Below are 19,765 nucleotides of genomic sequence, written 5' to 3'. Positions count from 1 at the left end.
CCAAGTCGGGATAACAAGCAAACCTAAATTTCTGGTATATCATGATTTTCAGTGCCCACTGGCGGTGTGCGGTGAAACTAAAACCCATAACAGATCGAAAAGTTCTGCTATTTTTCTGCACTAAAACGCAGTTTGCAGAGGTTAAACAGATGCATTTCGATAAAAGAGCATTGTCACAAATTTAGGGTAATGTTTCTAGTTAGATGTGACATTGCACTTTTACCTTTTTAAGGTAGAATAATGCTTCTGTCTGTGTGTTTAGCAAGGAAAGGAGTCTTTTACACCATTATTTCGCCAGGTCCCTAACCTGCCAGAAAAATGGCCGAAGTTTGTTTTCAGTTCACAGGGTGAGGGTGTCTATTTGTTAAATTGTATTTCTTCTTTCACAGCTTCCAAACAGATTTGGAAAATGGAGAGTGACGATGATCATGATCATGACCATGACCATGATGACGGTGAGCACAGTTTCGATGGTGACCGATCATTGGAACATCATCCTGAGCAAGAGACCAGTAAGGTGTCTGCACCGTTGACAGGTTTTCTGTTTGGTAACATCAACAAGAATTTTGAACTCGAGCCACAGGATTATCTGGATGAGGAAGCGCGAGGACACCTTGGTCAGCTGAGTTCACTTGGGGGTATAGCACCCATGGTCAAGGAAATAACTGAGGATGCAAAGACTGATGGTGATTCAGAAGATGCAGAGAGTCCTGCCAGTGAAGGTACGAAATATCTCCACAGCTTTTATTCCAGTGGCCCAGTGTAAATGTGATGTGAACTGTTCTGATCTCTGGATGAGCACTTGTGATCATATTTCTGGCTGAGATGACTCTCACTAGTCTAAGGGACTTGAAAGTTGACTATATTTTCACCTTTAGTTCCATGGAAATGTTTGTAATGAGCTCATTTCATCAAACTAGTACTAAATTACTGTTGTCCTGGATTTCAGATCTGGCATAAACTGTGCAATGACAAAACCAGTCTTTTTACATGTGAATTAGTTTTTTCTCTTCAGTTGCAGAAAAAGCTGACACAGCCATTGACTACTCAGACATCACTGAAGTAGCGGAGGACACCAGTGAGGACTACAGTCGGGCGATGCATTCTCTGAAGGCTCCACAATCAAGTAAGGCTCCAAGAAAACCTCTGTTCTCATGAAAAGCATGGAAGCTGAAAGGTCGAGTCGGGCATCCAAAATTTTCTGGATTGTTTTTTTGGGAGTTTGATTAGAAATTTCTTCCACCACAAATCGGCCTTGTGACATGGAGGAAATTCAAATTGAGCAAGCAAGAAAATATCTCTTCAATTTTGTCTTTTCTGTTTTAGACGATCAAGATGATTATGATGATAGTGATGACAAAGCAGCCATGCCTCCTCCAACGTGGCTCCCACCTGGAGGGAAATCTGATACCAAATCAGAGAAAAAAATTGATGGCCAAGAGTTGGACAAGGACGGCAAGCCAATAGTCACGCCCCTCGGTGCAATGTTACCCCCTCAACTCAAAGGCTTAGACGTTCATAAGTTTTTCCCAGAGTTTAAGGAAGGAAAGGTGAGTGGTCCTCACAGTCCTTAATACATTGTGACCTGCTCTGGCGAAAGAAGGCGAAGTAGGGAGAAAACGGGGAAAAAGTTTTTTAAATTTTTTCCCCTCAAAAACGTACTGGTTATTTTAAAGCAAAAGATAAAATCTATATGATATTATCTTGGATGCCAAATTTTAGATCCCATGGTAAAACACGTATACTTTAAACACACAGACAGAAGCATTATTCTCTGATCCAGGTGTTGAGGTTCTCCAAGCTGTTTCGACCAGCACATGTCCCCCACATGTGGAAACGTCGCGTAAAGAAGAAAAAGGAAGAACCAGACAAGAAGAAACCAGAGAAAAAAGACGAGAAGAAATTAGATGGTGTCGAAGTTAAAAAGGAACTGGCTGATTCAAGTGAAGGTCGGCTTGATCATGATAAACTTGACACAGAATCTGGTGTGGTGAAAATGGAGGTTGATGAGGAGGAGAAGAACAGTATAGCTGATGAAGACTTCTGGTTTGATCTGGACTGGGGACGGCCACCGAACCCTGAGGAGGTCGAGTCTGATGATGAGGTAAGAAGGAGCTGAGGGTTCCAGGTTATCTGCCCATTTCTCAGTAAATGTAGTGGACCTGGTCAGAATCAAATAGAAGTACAATGCATGTCAATGCTGATGACATCTTCCAAGTTGGCATAATTTTCAATTGTTAGGTTTGGTTACAGCAACATGGTTCTCGGGACAGTCTAGCAAAAACGATTTCTGAAAGATTTCATCATATTTTGTATTGTGTCTTTGCCAACTCGTTTTAGGATAAAATGATGCGAGTGAAAGAAGAGGAGCAAGCAGACCTCAAAACGGAGGAGGGTGAAGAAGAACATCCAGATCGTCCAAGGATTGCCGAATGGAGGTTCGGACCTGCTGCTCTCTGGTATAATATGGTAGGAATTGATGAAACAGGACATGGCTTTGATTATGGCTTCAAATTGAAAAGTGTAAGTTGAAAATGTTGCGGTCACACCTGTAATTTCTTTATCTTCTTACAATTGTGATTAATTGTATACACAGGAACACTTAGATTTCATGTTTTTCCTATATGTTGTTCACAGAAAAGCAGTTGCTTAGTGGTGTTGATAAGTACTATTGTTGCAAGAAAATATTTGGTTTCCATTGGTAAAAAGGTTGCTGACAAAACATGATGCTTTTCTCAAGGAAAACAATGAGCCAGAAGAGAATGCCCTTCCACCAGTGGACGTTCCTCCTCCAGACATACCAGATGAGGCATTTAACATGGTCTCCCAGGTGCAGTGGGAGGAGGACATCATCTGGAACGGCGAGGAGGTCCGACAGAAGGTGATGCAGTCGCAGAAGCAACGAGCTGCATCAGCTGGCTGGATCCCGAGTTCTAACGTCAGGACACAGACACAGTTTGCTCAACAGTGTAAGCCATTTTCAAGTCCCGGTTTAACTTCGAAGGTGGTGTTTAAAAATCAGATCCGTTTTCTCCCAAAAAAAGTCTAGGCTTTTGCCTATGACAGTATAGCCTTTAAGTTTTTAAGAGTGTACACATTGGTGGTTGTCCTCTATTGGTTGAAAAAGTTTTGGTTTTCATCATGGTGCTGGGCAGAAAAAGGAAGAGCCACGCAGTGACAAGGGACAGTTGCAGTTGTATTTTCAAAATCTCTATTTCAGCCAAACTCGGCCCCAATGTTATCTTTCCTAGTGGACAAATGAAGAACCCATTCCAGATGTATGGACAGAAGGGGCTACTGAAGCCACCTGGCCAGCAAGGTAAGTCCTGATGTTGTGGATAGTTGTTGTTACTGATGCAAAGTTACATACTACACAGAAAATAGGTGAATTTAAAATGTGACAGAATATCAAGTTTCTTAGTTTATGATCCCAAGAGAACCCTCCATGCAGTGATCTCTGTGCAGATCGATGCTTTGGCAACATGCTGTATGGAGCATGAGTCGAGGCATGTCGGCGGTTTAACGTACTATCTTAACCTTTTTCCCCAGATGATGGGATGCAGGAGAACGAAGATGGAACGTTTTACAGTATCTTCCCAATCGAGAATCATGATCTTATTTACGGGTCATGGGAGGAGGATATCATATGGGATGCAGAGGTGAGAAAACATAATCAAAACGTCAAACTGATTAAAACTTATTCTTGTATTTCATTTGTGATCCAACCCCTGTCTGGTCATTGCTTTGTCCTGAGATCAAGCTCAAGTTGGGCTGCAATGAAGGCTCGGACTATCTTGTTTCTTTCTCCTTGGTTTTTTTCCACATCAAAAAGTTGCAAACTCTCCTTCAGAACATGGATACCATCCCAGAACCATCTGTTCTGACCCTAGACCCAAATGATGAGAACATAATCCTTGGCATACCGGAGGACAGGGACCCCTCGCAGCCGCAGGAAACCAGCCAGGTCAAGAAGGAGAAGGAAGTGAGAAAATCCAAGATTCTTCTTGGGAAGGCTGGTATCATCAAAGAGGAGGAGGAGGAAGAAGAGGTGAGTGGCTGAGCAGAATAGAATAGAATGGGGTGTATTGATCAATAGGCACACAGCAAAGAAGAGGAGGACAAGGTCAACCTTTGCAATGTCTCTACTGGCCCTATGGCACCTCAGAGAATGGTAAATGAAGGGGTGCTCCTGATGATGTCTGCTTACATGCATGTAAATGAGCATTGTTGTCGATATTTTCTCTTCAGGAGGAGCCAGAGGTACAAAACAAGGATCCATTCAACATGTCTAATGATGAGTATTATAATCCTAAACTTAGCCTGGACAATGCTCTCAGGACAAACCTTGGTGGTAGTTTGATACAGGTAGGCATCCACAGTTTTTACCATTTCACTTTTTTGGCATCGTGGAGAAATAGAAATCAGTTACCTCACTCTCGTCAACCACAGCTCGAGTGGAGTACATAGTCATTTGACTTTCACCCAAAGCCGCTCTTTGGTCTAGATATAAGATCCACCTGCCAGTGTTTGGTAAGACAACCAATACCTCCTTTTCGATATCAGTTCCTAAACCCTCAATACTGTTTTCCAGCATTCAATCCCTGCCCTTGAGCTTCGACAACCTTTCTTCCCAACTCATATGGGTCCAATGAAGTTGCGTACATTCCATCGGCCACCCCTCAAGAAATACTCCCATGGAGCTCTGGCAACAAGCAACCCACAGCCCGTCCTTCCACTGTTGAAGCAGATCAGAAGGAAAGCTAAGGTGGGTACATTTTGGTGAACTTTCCCCCCATACATAATTGAGTAGTGAAACCAACTCGGATTTCAACCATATTTGAATAGAACCTTTTCAGTTTTAGTGATACCTCTGTCAGTTCATAATTATCATATTCTATTACCTTTTAAAGTTACGAGACCAGGAGCGTTCGGCGTCTGGCGGTGGGGAGATGTTTTTCATGCGGACTCCCCAGGACCTGACTGGCATGGACGGCGATCTCATCCTCGCTGAGTTCTCAGAGGAGTTCCCACCCCTCATCATGCAGGTTGGCATGGCAACCAAAATTAAAAATTACTACAAGAGGGTGAGTACTTCCTGACTTCAAGTGTTTAAACTACAAGTTTGTGTATTTCTCAAATCGCAACACTGGGTGGGCTGGATATCTCATCAATTTCGATTCCTCTAGAAGACAACAAACATAACACCAAGGTTTCTACAGCACAACTGCACTCTACTACTTGCTCCTCTATTCACCTTCATCTTCCAAAGAGGACTTGCGCATGAGAAGTCTTCTGAAACTATATACAGTGTGTTCCAATATCATATCAGCTAGTTCTAATGTAAACATTCCTTTCGGTGTCACTTCAGAAACCTGGAAAGGACCACAACCCACCCACGTTCAAATACGGCGAGCTTGCGTACGCTCACACTTCACCGTTCCTCGGCTCCCAGGCTCCTGGGCAGGTTGTACAGGCGTTTGAGAATGCCATGTTTAGAGCACCAATCTACGAACATAAAGTGGCTGATTCAGACTTCCTTATTATACGCACAAGGCACCAGTAAGTATTTGAGGGCCTGTGAGGAATTTAGATATGAAGTGGTCATGTTAACTTCAGTTGATAAGACCTTTCATTGCCAAATAATGTGACATATGCACTGACGTCTGCTTACAAACCAAGAACTACATGTATGGAGGGTAGCACCCATGTCACTCGATCTTCCACTCAGAAACTCTTCTGACCCAGGTTCATACCGTAACAGAATTTGCCAACCTGTATTATTTCAGCTACCATATCCGCAACGTGCCATCGGTGTACACGATCGGTCAGTGCTGTCCGCTGTATGAGGTGCCTGGACCCAATTCCAAACGAGCCAATAATTTCATCAGAGACTTCCTACAGGTAGGTTTCAAATTTTATCCAAGTAAGTAAAGTTAAATAAGTTCGATGTGCTGACAAGGGAGATTTTTCACCCACCCTCAGATCTTACTCAGCTAAGAACAATATGTTCTGGCTGAGTAGCTAGTCAAAATTATTGTGTTTTATCTCATGCACTATACTAGTACTAAAATGTGACAAGAATTTGGTTTGGGACCTTGCAGGTCGTAATTGGTGTTTGACAAGATCACTGCGCCTGCCTTCATTCCGGCCTTGCAAGTATACTTGTGTCATTGCAGGTCTTTATATATCGGCTGTTCTACAAGAGCAAAGATCAACCCAAGAGGATCAGAATGGACGATATCAAAAAGGCTTTCCCGTCACATTCTGAGAGCAGCATCAGAAAGAGACTGAAACTCTGCGCTGATTTCAAAAGAACTGGTAAATATTGGTTTAGACACTATTTTGCAAGAGGCTGCTGTGGCCAAAATGGTCTGTATAACGTTATTTTACACCAAATTAGCCAGTTCTGGTGCGTCTGTTTGGTATAGGCCAAGAAACGTAATGTAGGCCTTTTGTATAGGCACCCGTCAACCGGCTAAATAGCATCGACACAGTATACTTATACTTGTACTCAACACTCATATTCTTGACTTGTCTCTGAAGGTATGGACTCCAATTGGTGGGTTTTGAAGTCAGATTTCCGGCTGCCTACTGAAGAGGAAATGAGGGCAATGGTTTCACCTGAGGAGTGCTGCGGTTACTACTCAATGTTGGCAGCGGAGCAGCGCCTAAAAGATGCAGGCTATGGGGAGAAGTCACTGTTTGCTCCAGAAGAGGAAAATGATGAAGAATCAAAGATGGATGATGAGGTACCTGTAGCTTGTGTGTGCGGAATCTTTCGTGAGGTGGTTTCACTTCCAATTTCTAGTTAAAAGAGCTCCTCTACATGATAACTCGAGGTACCTAATATGGGCTGTTACTGTTACAAAGAGGCCAGTTATTGTATTGCTTGCCCTGCAATATCCCTGTTCTCATAGTTCTCATTGTCTCCATAGGTACGGACGGCCCCGTGGAACACTACAAGAGCTTACATAGCGGCCATGAAGGGCAAGTGCTTGCTGTCCCTGACCGGTGTGACTGACCCAACGGGGTGTGGTGAGGGGTTTTCCTATGTCAAGATGCCAAATAAACCTCAGCAGAAACAGGTAAGTTGTGCAAATACTAGTAATGTTTGATGGTTAACCTCCCGGATGATTCTGGTACTAATTTGTACTCCTTGACCTTTTCTTAGCAGGATGAAGATAAACAAAATACACCTCAGAAGAAGACTGTGACCGGTACGGATGCTGATCTTAGACGACTGAATCTCAAGGATGCTAAGCAGCTGCTGAAGAAGTTTGGAGTGCCCGAGTCCGAGGTAAGAATAGGGACTAATAAACAACAAAACCAGTAGAGGGTCATGTGAGGTAAACACTTGGTCCATATTCACTAGAGGTTTGCTTTGAAATACGATAAAGGAGTGTATACTAAATGTTGCATCCAAAAACTAAATTTTATAGCTTCTAACCATACTCTTGGCCTATCCGTGTAATTTCTCAGTCATATTATTATGGAGGTATCTGACCAAGACCAAAATAATCCCCTGCCTATATTTCTTCTAGATCAAGAAGCTGTCTCGTTGGGAAGTGATTGACGTTGTGAGGACGATGTCAACCGAGCAGGCGAAGGCCGGCCAGGAGACTGGAAGTAAGTAACAGTTGTATAAACATGCAGATACATTTTTGAGATAGGAGAGACCCCTATCGGAGTCCGTGTAACTTTAATCTGGCCTACCTGGCTCCTGCCTATAATCTCCCTTTAAAGGTGGAGTTCAGTAAAAGCACCAACAAGCACAATGTATTTTAAACGAGAAATAGGTAAAAATTATATGCTCTCTCCTGACACGTTTTCTCCAAATCCTAGACGCAAGGGCCCAACGCGCCGCGTAGCGGCAAAAAAGCGAAGCTAGCGAAACATTTATAACGGGTCACCGTCACTTATTATTGGACTTATAGCGCATTTACGGGGTTGCAACTATTTTGCTTTATAGTGTCACCAGGAAAGAAAAGCATGCGACCTTACGCCGATCTATTTGTATAAAGTGATAATTGGAAGGTATATAGTAGGAAATATCAATAAAATAATCATTCCATATCGTCTTTTGAGGGCATTTTTGATTGTAAAAAATATATGTGTACGTCACCGTAGTCTCTGCAATGATAATTTTATCAGAGCAGTCTCGCGCAAGTAGAAGTTCTTTACCTATAAGTTCTTCACTTATTAGTCTCAACGTCTGGCGCAAAGCCAGACGTTTTCCATTACGATTTCACTACGATGTTTGACAAGAAGGAGCAGTGCGCGAGATATGCTAATGAGCAGACTTCCCTCGCTTGAGTTTCTGAAGAATGTTCCATATCGCGCTAAGCTCATCACTGCAGCTGATTATGACAGGCGTGCAGCGGTAGGTATCTGCTCCCCAACTTCCACCCTGATACGGTACAATAAGTTACCATTTGATGGGAATGGGAGAATGCCCTCACTGTGTATGGAGTCATAGGGATAAGAAGACATTATTCATAAGTGTTGGTACAAGTGATTTTGGCCAAAAAGCATGCGCATTCAAAAAACAAAATAGGGCCTATGCAAGGTATCACGTACATGACCTTGACGACGTGCAGAAAGTGCACTGGCCAGTGCAAACCCTATGGCTATGTACTAGTAAACATGGTAAACATGGACAACATCATTATTCATCGGCAGTTCATTTTACTCCGAGCTTTTCCTGAAACATATAGCCATGATGATTAGGCCTACCATGTACCATGACCAATAACAGCACTAGATCATGATCATGTAGATGTCAACAAGTTCATGTAGATGTCAACAAGTTCACATGAACCGTATAATCCAGCATTGCGCATGTGGGGCATGCGTCTAAACGAAAGCCCCAAAATCACTTGTTTTGGTCTATTTCACTTGTGTTTCCCCCGTCTCCCAGTCCATAATACATTTACAGTTTACAATCCCCGATCATGGCCCAACAAAAGGTCATCGGTTGACTAAAGGAACACAACTGTTCAATGGATTTATAGTTGAATGCGATCAAACTACGTCTTTTCAATCGTGGATTGTAAATTTAACCCCATGGGCCTAGGGAAGGCCCTATAACAATACTTTCGACACAGTTATTATCTCCGCTGCCTCCACCATGTTACACACAGTGCTCACTGCTGATTCTAAAATGCGCCACCTAGTCAAAGCAGGACATATGTTCTCCTAGGAATAGATCTCTTTCCAATATTTCGTCATTCCACTATCGTCATCACCTCATCATACTTTCATTGACATTACAGGCACACATCCACAGAGCACTCTTCAAATCATCTACAGAGTGGTTATCCAACTAGGATTATAAAGGTAATTTCTTAGTCCCGCACAGTGGGTTTCAGTCTTGATAAAGGGGCACTATTGCTAGCAGCTAGGTAGGCAAGATAAAGTTAGCCGAAGTAGCCGATAGGGGTCTCTCACCCCTCAAAGTCCGTCACAACTATTCAAGCTTGTACAAGGAATACATGCAGCGCTGACTCTAACAAGACCCAATGGGAATGTCGCACAGTCATCTGTCAAAAACAAGACCTATGTTGTAGTATGATCTCTTGCCAATATTTAATAATTGCACTATCGTCATCATCTCATCATACTTCATTGACATTACAGGCACACATTGACATAGACCACTGTTGCAATCAACGACACAGTCGCTATCCAAGTAGCATTATAGAGGTAATTATCATTATCATACCTCATTAGCATGTGAACCAATCGCGTCGCGTCCTTTGCGATCACGGCAAAGCCTCATGGAATAATGTCTTTCACCGTTGAATAATTTTTCATATTCCATGCCTACAACTTCAATTTCTTCATATTCCATGGCTAGAAGTTCAATACTAATATAATATCCAAGATAAAGTTACAAGAAGTAGTCAATAGGGGTCTCTCACCTCTCACTGTATGTCCACACTATTCACGCTTGTACGAGGAATACATTCAATGCTGAATCTAACAACACCCAGTGCCCTTACTCTGTATATTAGTCACTGGAAGATGGCCCATTTCACTCCTTGCTTCTACTTCACCTATAGTCTCATTGCAAACGCCTCAGTTCTATGATATCACATTCACTTTCAGCTGTCATGCAACGCAACAACTGTGCTATCTGCCATCGCACATCAACGAAGAAGTGCAGCCGCCCACATTCCACCTCACGTCTGTCCGACCAGCTGCAATCCTCGAGGACGCCCCACTGTACCACGATTTCACTACGATGTTTGACAAGAAGGAGCAGTGCGCGAGATAGGCTAATGAGCAGACTTCCCTCGCTTGAGTTTCGGAAAAGAATGTTCCATATCGCGCTTAGCTGACCACTGCTGACCATGACAGGCGTGCATTGGACTGGTACAGGTTGGAACTGAACATTGAATATGCTGGTGGTGACGCTTTCTGATGAGAAGTTGGTCGTGACTGATGCAGTATCCTTGGACTTGTCCACAGCATCGTTCAATCATTGCTCTCTCAGCTGCCTTGATTCTGTACTTACCCAAATACTAAGACCAAATGCCTGTTGACTGTGCTTTAAGAGAGACTGGCGCCATGCCTAGAGATATGACTGACCCCTATTGGCAAATTTGTATGACTTTATCTTGCCTACCTAGCTGCTGCCTGTAGTCTCCCTTTAACTGCGGAACACTTCAAAGTCGTTAAAATGCCATGTTCCACCTTTTAATGTGTTCAGACCGCCATTTTCAAAATAATCAAGTCAGGACACTGCCTTCTTGTCTCATAATAAATTTTGCTTTCCTCAATAATAACATTTCTTCTTCTTCAATGCTTTCATCATTCCAAACTTCTCCTCCTCTGACTTTTACAGGGGTACAGTCATGGCAATCAAAACCCAAATACTGAGACCAAATGCCTGTTGACTGTGCTTTAAGAGAGACTGGCGCCATGCCTAGTCTCTCTTAAAGCACAGTCAACAGACACCAACCCCCTCAGACTCAGAAACCACAAACGCCCAACCCTTCCTGCTACCTTAATACTTCTGGGTCCAGAACTTCAAGATGTTTCGGAAGGTACAATTGTTAAGTTGTGATGTTACATGTTCTGACAACTGTTTTGTTTTTAATGCTGAAAGGAGTTAAATTGGATATGAACAGGCATCGTTTGAAATACAGTAGAACCTCCCTTAGTGGACACCTCTCTATTAGGGACAACCTCTCTATTAAGGACACTAGTTTTGGTCCCAAATTGGTCATTTCCATTTAATTTGACCTCTCTAATCAGGATACCTCTCTATTAAGGACAGCACTTGTCAGTCCCTAGGGTGTCCTTAATAGATAGTTCTACTGTATTAGTTTATGTTTTTTGCCTTCAGGATGAGCAGAATGATTAGCTATACAAACAAGTTACACAATTGAACAAAGTTTATGATGGTTGTGGCATGAGGAGAGAGCCCTGTGCATTCCACTTTCATATAATAGGTCCTGAAATTATGCATCAGAGATTTTATAGATTGTAAGGTATATAAACTGTCTGTGATGTTTACTGGCACTTTTTGGCTGGCACCCTACATGTAGCATCGTGGTCACGCAAGATATAACTTCAAGAGCTGATCAAAAATGGTCATAAATGCCTACAATATGATGATGATGATGATGAGTCTGTTGACCCACATTTGAATGTTTTTCTCTGAAATCAAATGTGTAATCGTTGTATATTTCTTACTCCAGCTATGAGTAAGTTTGCTCGAGGAAATCGATTCTCAATGGCCGAACACCAGGAACGTTACAAAGAAGAATGTCAGAGGATATTTGATCTACAAAATAAGTAAGTAAGGCCTCATCTGGTAAAGTTATGCCTCTTTGCTCATTTTTAGTATCAAAATCATCATTGCTTAGGCCTATTCATTGCTACACATACCATAATCTAATTCCCATGTGTTGTTGCCCATGTGTACTAGCCCCTCCCTCCCCAGGGTAATGTTTGTTCGATCCTGATTGCCACTCAAGCGGAAAGGCTGATATTCGGTAACCAATAACATACCTTATTTTCAGGGTGCTATCTTCGAATGAAGTGTTGTCAACCGATGAAGGGGGTTCAGAGAGTGACGATTCAGATTTTGAGGAGATGGGAAAAAATATCGAAAATATGCTCGCTAATAAGAAGACTACATCTCAGGTATGTACATGACGAAGGCACCTCACAAACCAAAGATTTCTATTACAGCTACTTGTACCTGCAATAACTATTGTGTTGGCCAAACTACGTAACATTTCTTATTCGTTCTCGTTTTAGATGAAACTTGAGCAGGAAGAACAGGAGAGAATCAAACTCCACAAGATGATCATGGGTGAGGATATCAAGGATGACAAGAAGAAAAAGGATGATGATAATATGTCTGTAGGGAGCGGAGCCAGTATTGTAAGTTCAAGGGAATCCCATTGGCATCAGTCTCTCTGGAATTATATAAACTCTATCTGATGGGCTAGTTGGGAACGAAAGCAAATTCGTTGTTTGGAATTCACTGTATGGGTAGTGAGACCTGGGGAGGGTCAGGGTGATCTAGGGGTCAGAAAAATGGATTTTGTTATGGTTGCTCGCCCTCTTTGTATAGAAACTCAAAAATGATCAACTGGTATCTGATATAGACTTGGAGAATCTAATGCAAGAGACTTCCTTGATGAAAAGGAATTGGCAGTCATTGATGAAACATTTGTTCAACTTTTGCAGGGTGGTCGAAAACTGAAGATCACACGTACCTTCCGCAATGAGAATGGCAAGGAGTATGTGAGAACAGAGGTGGTGAGGAAGCCGTCAGTTATAGACACGTATGTCAGGATCAGGCAAACTAAAGATCCATCGTTCATGTAAGTCTCAGAATTCTTGTTCATTTAGATGGAATTACCACCCTAGAGACGGCTGGCCTCTGTCCCCTGTGTGTCTAATCAGATACCTACATGCTCATTGATGATATGATAGTTCAAACTTTAGGTGTGTTGTTTTGTGCTTGTGTCAACTCATAACCTATACCCCTGGATGATTTACAGATTCCATCTTTGTTTTCAGTAAACAATTTGCTACGCTTGATGAGGCGCAGAAGGAGGAGATGAAAAAAGAGAGAAGAAGGTGAGATTGATTATTGGCAGTCGGGAACTCTTGCCGCTTTGGGTGGTTATCTTCCATGGGGAGAACCTCCTGATCAGGCAGTTGCAGCCGGATTGAGTGTTTGAAATTTCCTGCCATGCCAAAACAAATGGCATCACTGGCACCGGATTGAACTACACGTAGATGTATTTGTTAATCTTTCAGAATCCAAGAGCAACTCCGACGTATCAAGCGTAACCAGGAAAAGGATAAAGAACGTACAGTCAGCGGTGACCCCTTCCCCATCGAGCCAATCATGATCCCCAAGAAGAAAAAGAAGAAAGATGCGCCACCTTTGAAAGTAAAGGCAAATTTCATGAGAATGCTGGGTGCTACTCTGAGAGTGCTGGCCGGCTGAGGGCTCTTAACGAATTCGGTCCCATTTGTACAGCGTTCGTCTTGTTTTCATTGAAATAGTGAAAGTGCCATTTTCAAGCCAAAAGTTACGGTGCCTCTTGAAACGACAATGTTCTACCCCTGGCTTAGTGCAACGACAAGAAAATTTGAACCAAGTTGATGATAAGCTCAACTTTTGGCACAATGTCCATCTGTATTTCAATGATTCATGGCCAAAAGCTGTGCAAGTGTGAGCGATTGTTGAAACCTTTAACCTGGCCTGGCACTGGAGTTTTTGTTTGGTAAACAAAAGCGAAGTCTTTCTATTCAGTTCTAACCACCACCTCTCTAACCAATCTAACAATCTTAGGCTCACTTGTTATTTACAGTTGAACCTCTCTATCAAGGACACTCTTGGGATTGACAAAAAGCTCCTCACCATTAACAACTCTCTTGAGACTGACAAATGCTGTCCTTAATAGAGAGGTGTTCTGATTGCAGGAGGCAGATTGAATGACCAGTTTGGGACCAAAATCAGTGTCCTTAATAGAGAAGGTGTTCTGATTGCAGGAGGCAGATTGAATGACCAATTTGGGACCAAAATCAGTGTCCTTAATAGAGAAGGTGTTCTGTTAACAGAGGCATCAGCTAAAAGATGTTTTACCAAGATGATTGAATAACCAACAGCTGCAAGAAATTTCACAATTCCTTGATTCAAGGAATGTTCGTCAAAATTGGTTGTTTTTCTGTTCGCTTCTATTCAATTCTAACCTCTCATAGTCATTAATCATCTCACATTGCCACTTACTAACATAATTTCAGAACCTAGGTGTCCCAGAAACTTCCCTCGCATATTTGAACTTGGTTCTAAATGAAAGATTTGGGATTTCTCTGAGACACTTGGTTCTTCCAAAATTGGAGTTGATCTAATAGACTTTTCTTAACTTTTCAGTTGAAGTGTGGAGCATGCGGTCAAATTGGACATATGAGGACAAACAAGGAGTGCCCCCTATATTCGAAGACTGCACCGATTCTGCCATCAAAACCGGTGGCCATGACGGAAGAACAGGAAGAAGAAGAGGAATTGAAGGCAACGCTTAACGATAACGAGCTGATCAATGTTGAGGGGACAAAGATTGTGTTGTCAAAGAACTTGATTGAGCAGTAAGTGGAAGTTTCCAGTGTGGAGGGCAGGATCAGAAAATATGCTCATTCTTCCAACTTCTAGGTGTATATCTACAGCACCTCTTCACAGGATCTCTAATAAACTAGACTAGTGTCGGCTGGCATTATCCCATAGAACTCCTTCAATGTGCTCATCATCTCAATTGGAATGGGCTGTTAGATTGTAATCATTCTTTTTTCAGTGCTGAAGATATGAGGCGCAAGTCCCTTGTTCTCAAGTTCCCTAAAATGAGCGTCAAGCAGCAAAGGAAGAGACAGCGAGCTGGGACGGTCGTTCACTGTGATTACCTCAAGGTAATGTGAAGAATGACACAGGTTACCTGCATCTGTGAGAAACCAACAAGATAATCGCAATGCGGCTGTTGGTTCAAGGGTCAAACATCTTGGTGCCAAAAATACATTGGCTATGTTGGCAAAAGTGATATCATACGATGTAAAAACCAATATCATATAGCAGTCCTTGTGTCGCTGACTCGGCCAGAAGCTTTAAGTTGAACATCTCTATTCCAGCGTCCACACAAGCAATCGAATCGGCGTAGGACAGATCCCCAGGTGACGTTATCCAGTGTGTTTGAGTCTATCCTGAACGAAATGAGGGACTTGCCTGACATCCAGCCATTCTTGTTCCCAGTCAGCACGAAGGTGGTGCCAGACTACTATCGGTTAATCAAGAAACCCATGGACCTGCAGAAGATCCGTGAGAATATCCGGAACCGGTCATACCACTCGCGTGAACAGTTCATCATGGACACAAATCAGATTGTTGAAAATAGTAAGCAGTATAACGGTCCAAAGAGTGCTCTGACCCGAGCTGCCCAGCACATGATGGATTTGTGTCTTCAGAGAATTGCAGAGGTAAGACTTCTCGTCAAAACCTACTGAGGCTTCGGCCACACGACGCTCTTCAGTAACTTGGCCATATTGTAAATCACGTACACCTTGGGGCACCAGTGAATTAAGTGGAAAGCAAGATATGAGTATCAAAATTGACTACAGGGTCATCCTTTGGCATTGTGTACTGCTCTGCTGGTCAACTGTTGCAAAAGGGTTTAAAAACTGCCTCATAAAATTTTTCTCTGTTTTTTCGTTTTCAGAAAGAGGACCGTCTGATGCGATTAGAGAAAGCCATCAATCCACTTCTCGATGACAATGACCAGGTGGCTCTCTCGTATATCTTAGAGAACATCGTGGCTAATCTTAAGGCTGTCGACGGAGTGAGTGGTTATACATTTCCTAATGATCAATTTTGCTGTTGGAGCTCTGGGGAGTTGAGTGGTGATCATATGGGTCCAACCATGATTTGCAACACTGATAACTCTAGTGTTTGGCTAAATTTTCCTGAGCAAAAACAAATAAAAGTTCGAAGTAATCTCAAAAAGGAAGTGTTAACATTGAGAAAGGGAGATCAGAGTAGCATCCAGAGTCACTATCTCTCTTTAGTTACCAAGTTTAAGTCTGATGCTATCTACATAACTGTAAACCTTATGGGCTTGTGGATTCTGCAAGTGCTCCAACAACATTTAACATCATTTTCTTGATCCTCCAGTCCTGGCCATTCCATAATCCAGTCAATAAGAAGATGGTGAAAGATTACTACGACATCATCAAACGTCCGATGGATCTTGGGACACTCTTGAAGGCATGTAACTCTCATCCTTCTCATCATAACCTTTTCTTTTTATTTCTAAGGCCATTCAACAATGTAACTTGTTTCATCATGTTACAGTACGTAGATCTTAATTCCATGCCAATTTCTTTGTTAGTTGATAAACTGGGATCAAATCCCAAGCCACCATCTGGCCCAGTTCTGCCTAAGTCATGCACTTCAGATTTCTTTGTCATCTATACATGCTACATGTATTGGCAAGTCATCATGAAACCGTTTATTGATGCTTCAAGTTTCCTTTCTTTTCCTCATTTTCTCAGAATGTTAAGGCACACAAGTACCACGACCGAGAGCAGTTCCTAGGTGATGTTGAACTCATCTACACGAACAGCATCAAGTACAATGGCCAAGAGAGCCCGTTTACAGCCTCTGCCAAAGCCATGCTGCATACATGCAGAGAACTGTTACAAATGGTATGTACATGTAAGATTGAGCAATTGTTTTCCTTATTTCATCAGAATGCCACAGCACACGAGTACAACAACAGTCATATAGGATTTTCAGCAGAATCCAACCTAGGATTAAAGACATTAATTAAGGATAGCTTTCCCTGTGTAATCAACAATCCTGCTATAAGACATTCTGTCATTTCTAGCATGATGAAGACATGCTTCCGTTGGAGAAGAACATCAAGATTGCCCAGGAGACTGCCATGGCTGCTATTGAGACTGACAGCATCACTACCGGAACTTCATTCAATTTTGATGATAGTATTTTGGGTAGGTTGCGATGTTCAGCGATGTGTTCACCTCTCGTCTTTTTCTGCAGATGGCCAATGCAGCAATACCCTTTTGATTGGTCCTTACCCACAACAAGAGTAAATTGTGTCATTGTTGTGCCTGTGATTTAGTCTTGTTAAGATTTTTAAGGCTGAAGCCATTTAAGAAATAAATTGAAGAACATATGACTTTGACAGTTATAAGTGGATTGTGGCACAGATAGTATTACTGTTATCTTCATGGGTTGATCAGAAGTTTTCTAGTGGTTGTTTAGATATTTTTTCAAGTTTCCTGTCATATCTTTTGAGGCATTTTTTGTGTTACATGATACATGTTGTTATTTAATTGTCAAAGTTGAAACTGTTCGTCTTCCAGGTGGTGGTGACAATGAGAGCAATGATAGTTTCAGTATGAACAAGAATATGACGATTGTTGAGGATCCTCACAGCAGTGTGTTCCCACCGAGAGAAGAGGATGACCTTGAACAGGCCTCGGGTGCAATCAGAAGGGTAAGTGGGTTCCCCTCTCGCTCTTGCTGCTGCTACTTTCAGACATGTTGGCTTAACAGTGCCTTCTTCACCATGGAGAGTCAGTTCCCCAGCTTGCCGAGAAACAGCCAGGCTACCATTTTAGCCTGACCTGGGAGTGGGAAAGGCCGACAGAAAGATTTTTTTGCAATCCACCAAAATAGAAATCTTATTTTTTCTTCAGAAGTTTCACAATCCAGTATGTAATTCATGTTCTTCATACTCTGACCCTTATTTTCAGGAGATGAGGGGTCATGGCATGGATGGTGATTACGTAGACATTGAGGGTCTTGACGAGTCGGCTGAGGCAATGGGACAAGATGACAGTGAACTACAGGTGAAGAAAAGTTCATTTATTACAAAAAGCAAGGTTTCAGGATTCGCATTTTCGCCACTTGCGAATGCTGCACATGAGTGGCGAATGTAAAACAATGTCTGGCTAAAAATTTTGCGAATTCAATTTGAATTGCCATGATTTGACGAGAGAGTAACAGTGTTGTACGAAAATTGGTCAAAGTCTATCAAAAAGATCCACTTCCACACCAAATGCACCAAGGAACGATCGTTGGTCAGTCAAACTTTATCATATTTGCGGGCGGCCGCGCTATCATATGTGGTTGCTATCGTCTGCATTGTAGTTCTACCCGTTGCCGCTACAGTGATGGTGCTGCTGGTCGCCTTACTCAAACATTATTAGTTCTACCCGTTGCCGCTAGTGATTTTGGTGGCGCTGCTGATCGCCTTACGCATACATTATCGGCTAGTTTCCCGCTCGCTTCGTTGCCATGGAGTCTCCGGTCACGGGTTCCTCGAATCATTCGTTGATTTGCTAGTCTCAGTACTGGCGGGCTGCCATTCTCGCACATGTTACTGTGGGCTGGGTCGGCCCCAAGATGGACAAACGATCGGCAATGGCTAGAGCTGACTCAATATGGCTAAAAGTGACAGCCACTTGACTAAAAAGTGGCTAGGAGGAAACAATTCACAGAGCCAACCCTGGACCGGGTAGAAGTCGGATGATGACCTCTACTGTTGTAATTGATATCCCCAAAACTTCAACTTTCTTCCTTCATAAAACTAGATAACCGGTTTAACACCAATGTTTACTTTGCAGGATCGTAGCCAAGATGACAGTTCCTTGCTGGCCAAAGATTTACAAATATCACCAGAGAATAGTGAGAACGGCATGTCTGGTAAGTGGATCCCATATTAACGAGGATGGGGGTCGTTAATGATTTACAAAGAATGGTTCCAATCTTGAAATAGCTGGGGTTTGTACATCTGTTAAAATAAAAGGTACTGGATTGCCACTTTTCTGTCAGATGCTCCAAGTGATAACAATCCATTTTCCGTCTAGAGTAATTGTCAATCATGCTTCGTTTTCAGATGAAGAATATGAAAATGAAGAATACGAATATGAAGCGGGTCAAGATGAAAGTTTCCCACAGGATGAGAGTGCTCAGCAAGGCTTCCCAGAACAACAGCAATACGAAGGCGAACCAATGCAGGTCCAGTCCGTTCAATATGTGCCAAATGAGGACTCCTACGATAGCTACGACCCGGCTGCTTTCTTTCTGCAGAGCACGTCACTCAAATTACCGGAGAACCACGGGCAAGTACTGCAGGAGGAGGATAGCACAGGTGTGGCTGGCCCGAGTACGAATCTTTCAAACGACCTCCAAATGTCTGAAAGTGATGGAGAAAACGAGGACGGAGCTGAGGGAGGGCAGGGGGGCAACGAAGGATTTGACTTTAATGAATTTTTCGAATCATGATGCAAAAATTCTGAAAGGAGTGTGTAGATAGATACTTTTCCTGATCATGTGACATTATAGCATTGGAGGTGAAACTGAAATGGACTGTCATTTTACCTGTCTGTAAGCAACTACAAGTCTAGTTGTGACTTCATAAACTTTTTGTGACTTGTGCATTTAATCATGAAGATCATTATTTTGAGACTGTGAATAAAATCATGTGAGTACAGTTATCTGTACATGTATGTAATCATTGTATAGTTCATTATCCATTATTAAAAAAACAATTCAAGAGAAGAATATCTTGTCATTTGTCCCTCTGCATCCTGCCTTGCTGACTTGTTTCAAAAACTCTAGGCAATGCCCAGATTTATTTCAAGGCAAATATAGGCCTACATGAAATTAAATCTTCCTGCGTGATGAGTAACTAGATGGGAATGGGTATGGAGAAGGGGGCTT

General features: G+C 42.4%; 1 protein-coding gene across 4 annotated transcripts; it reads left to right on the top strand.

Moving 5' to 3' along the window:
* Positions 1-76: 76 nt before the first annotated feature.
* Positions 77-19,606, top strand: LOC135493279 (transcription initiation factor TFIID subunit 1-like). 4 transcript variants are annotated; one of them, XM_064780474.1, is made up of 37 exons: positions 77-186; positions 390-722; positions 1,016-1,126; positions 1,327-1,550; positions 1,784-2,104; positions 2,341-2,523; positions 2,741-2,969; positions 3,221-3,319; positions 3,550-3,659; positions 3,851-4,048; positions 4,249-4,365; positions 4,592-4,765; positions 4,911-5,084; positions 5,369-5,559; positions 5,787-5,901; positions 6,177-6,318; positions 6,544-6,753; positions 6,940-7,085; positions 7,175-7,297; positions 7,542-7,626; positions 11,706-11,802; positions 12,030-12,153; positions 12,271-12,396; positions 12,706-12,842; positions 13,042-13,101; positions 13,285-13,420; positions 14,408-14,619; positions 14,823-14,934; positions 15,151-15,495; positions 15,735-15,854; positions 16,187-16,279; positions 16,567-16,719; positions 16,902-17,025; positions 17,401-17,534; positions 17,794-17,889; positions 18,667-18,745; positions 18,939-19,606. In XM_064780474.1, exons 2-37 carry the CDS (start codon positions 410-412, stop codon positions 19,325-19,327), a joined length of 5,802 nt encoding a protein of 1,933 aa, XP_064636544.1. In that variant the 5' UTR covers positions 77-186; positions 390-409; the 3' UTR covers positions 19,328-19,606. The 4 variants fall into 4 exon arrangements, with proteins under 4 accessions (XP_064636544.1, XP_064636542.1, XP_064636543.1 ...); XM_064780472.1 differs by having other exon boundaries at positions 13,285-13,426; XM_064780473.1 differs by having other exon boundaries at positions 7,172-7,297.
* The last annotated feature ends 159 nt before the right edge of the window (positions 19,607-19,765 follow it).

This window comes from Lineus longissimus, chromosome 9 (assembly GCF_910592395.1).
Source record: "Lineus longissimus chromosome 9, tnLinLong1.2, whole genome shotgun sequence".
Taxonomy (NCBI): domain Eukaryota; kingdom Metazoa; phylum Nemertea; class Pilidiophora; order Heteronemertea; family Lineidae; genus Lineus; species Lineus longissimus.
This window is presented reverse-complemented; position numbering and strand designations above follow the sequence as displayed.

Excerpts from the sequence above, each read along its gene's own strand:
- LOC135493279 (XM_064780471.1), top strand. The coding sequence starts at position 410 with ATGGAGAGTGACGATGATCATGATCATGACCATGACCATGATGACGGT. Across the intron at positions 15,496-15,734 it reads GTCTTCAGAGAATTGCAGAG|AAAGAGGACCGTCTGATGCG; the intron begins GTAAGACTTCTC and ends TTTCGTTTTCAG. Across the intron at positions 15,855-16,186 it reads ATCTTAAGGCTGTCGACGGA|TCCTGGCCATTCCATAATCC; the intron begins GTGAGTGGTTAT and ends TTGATCCTCCAG.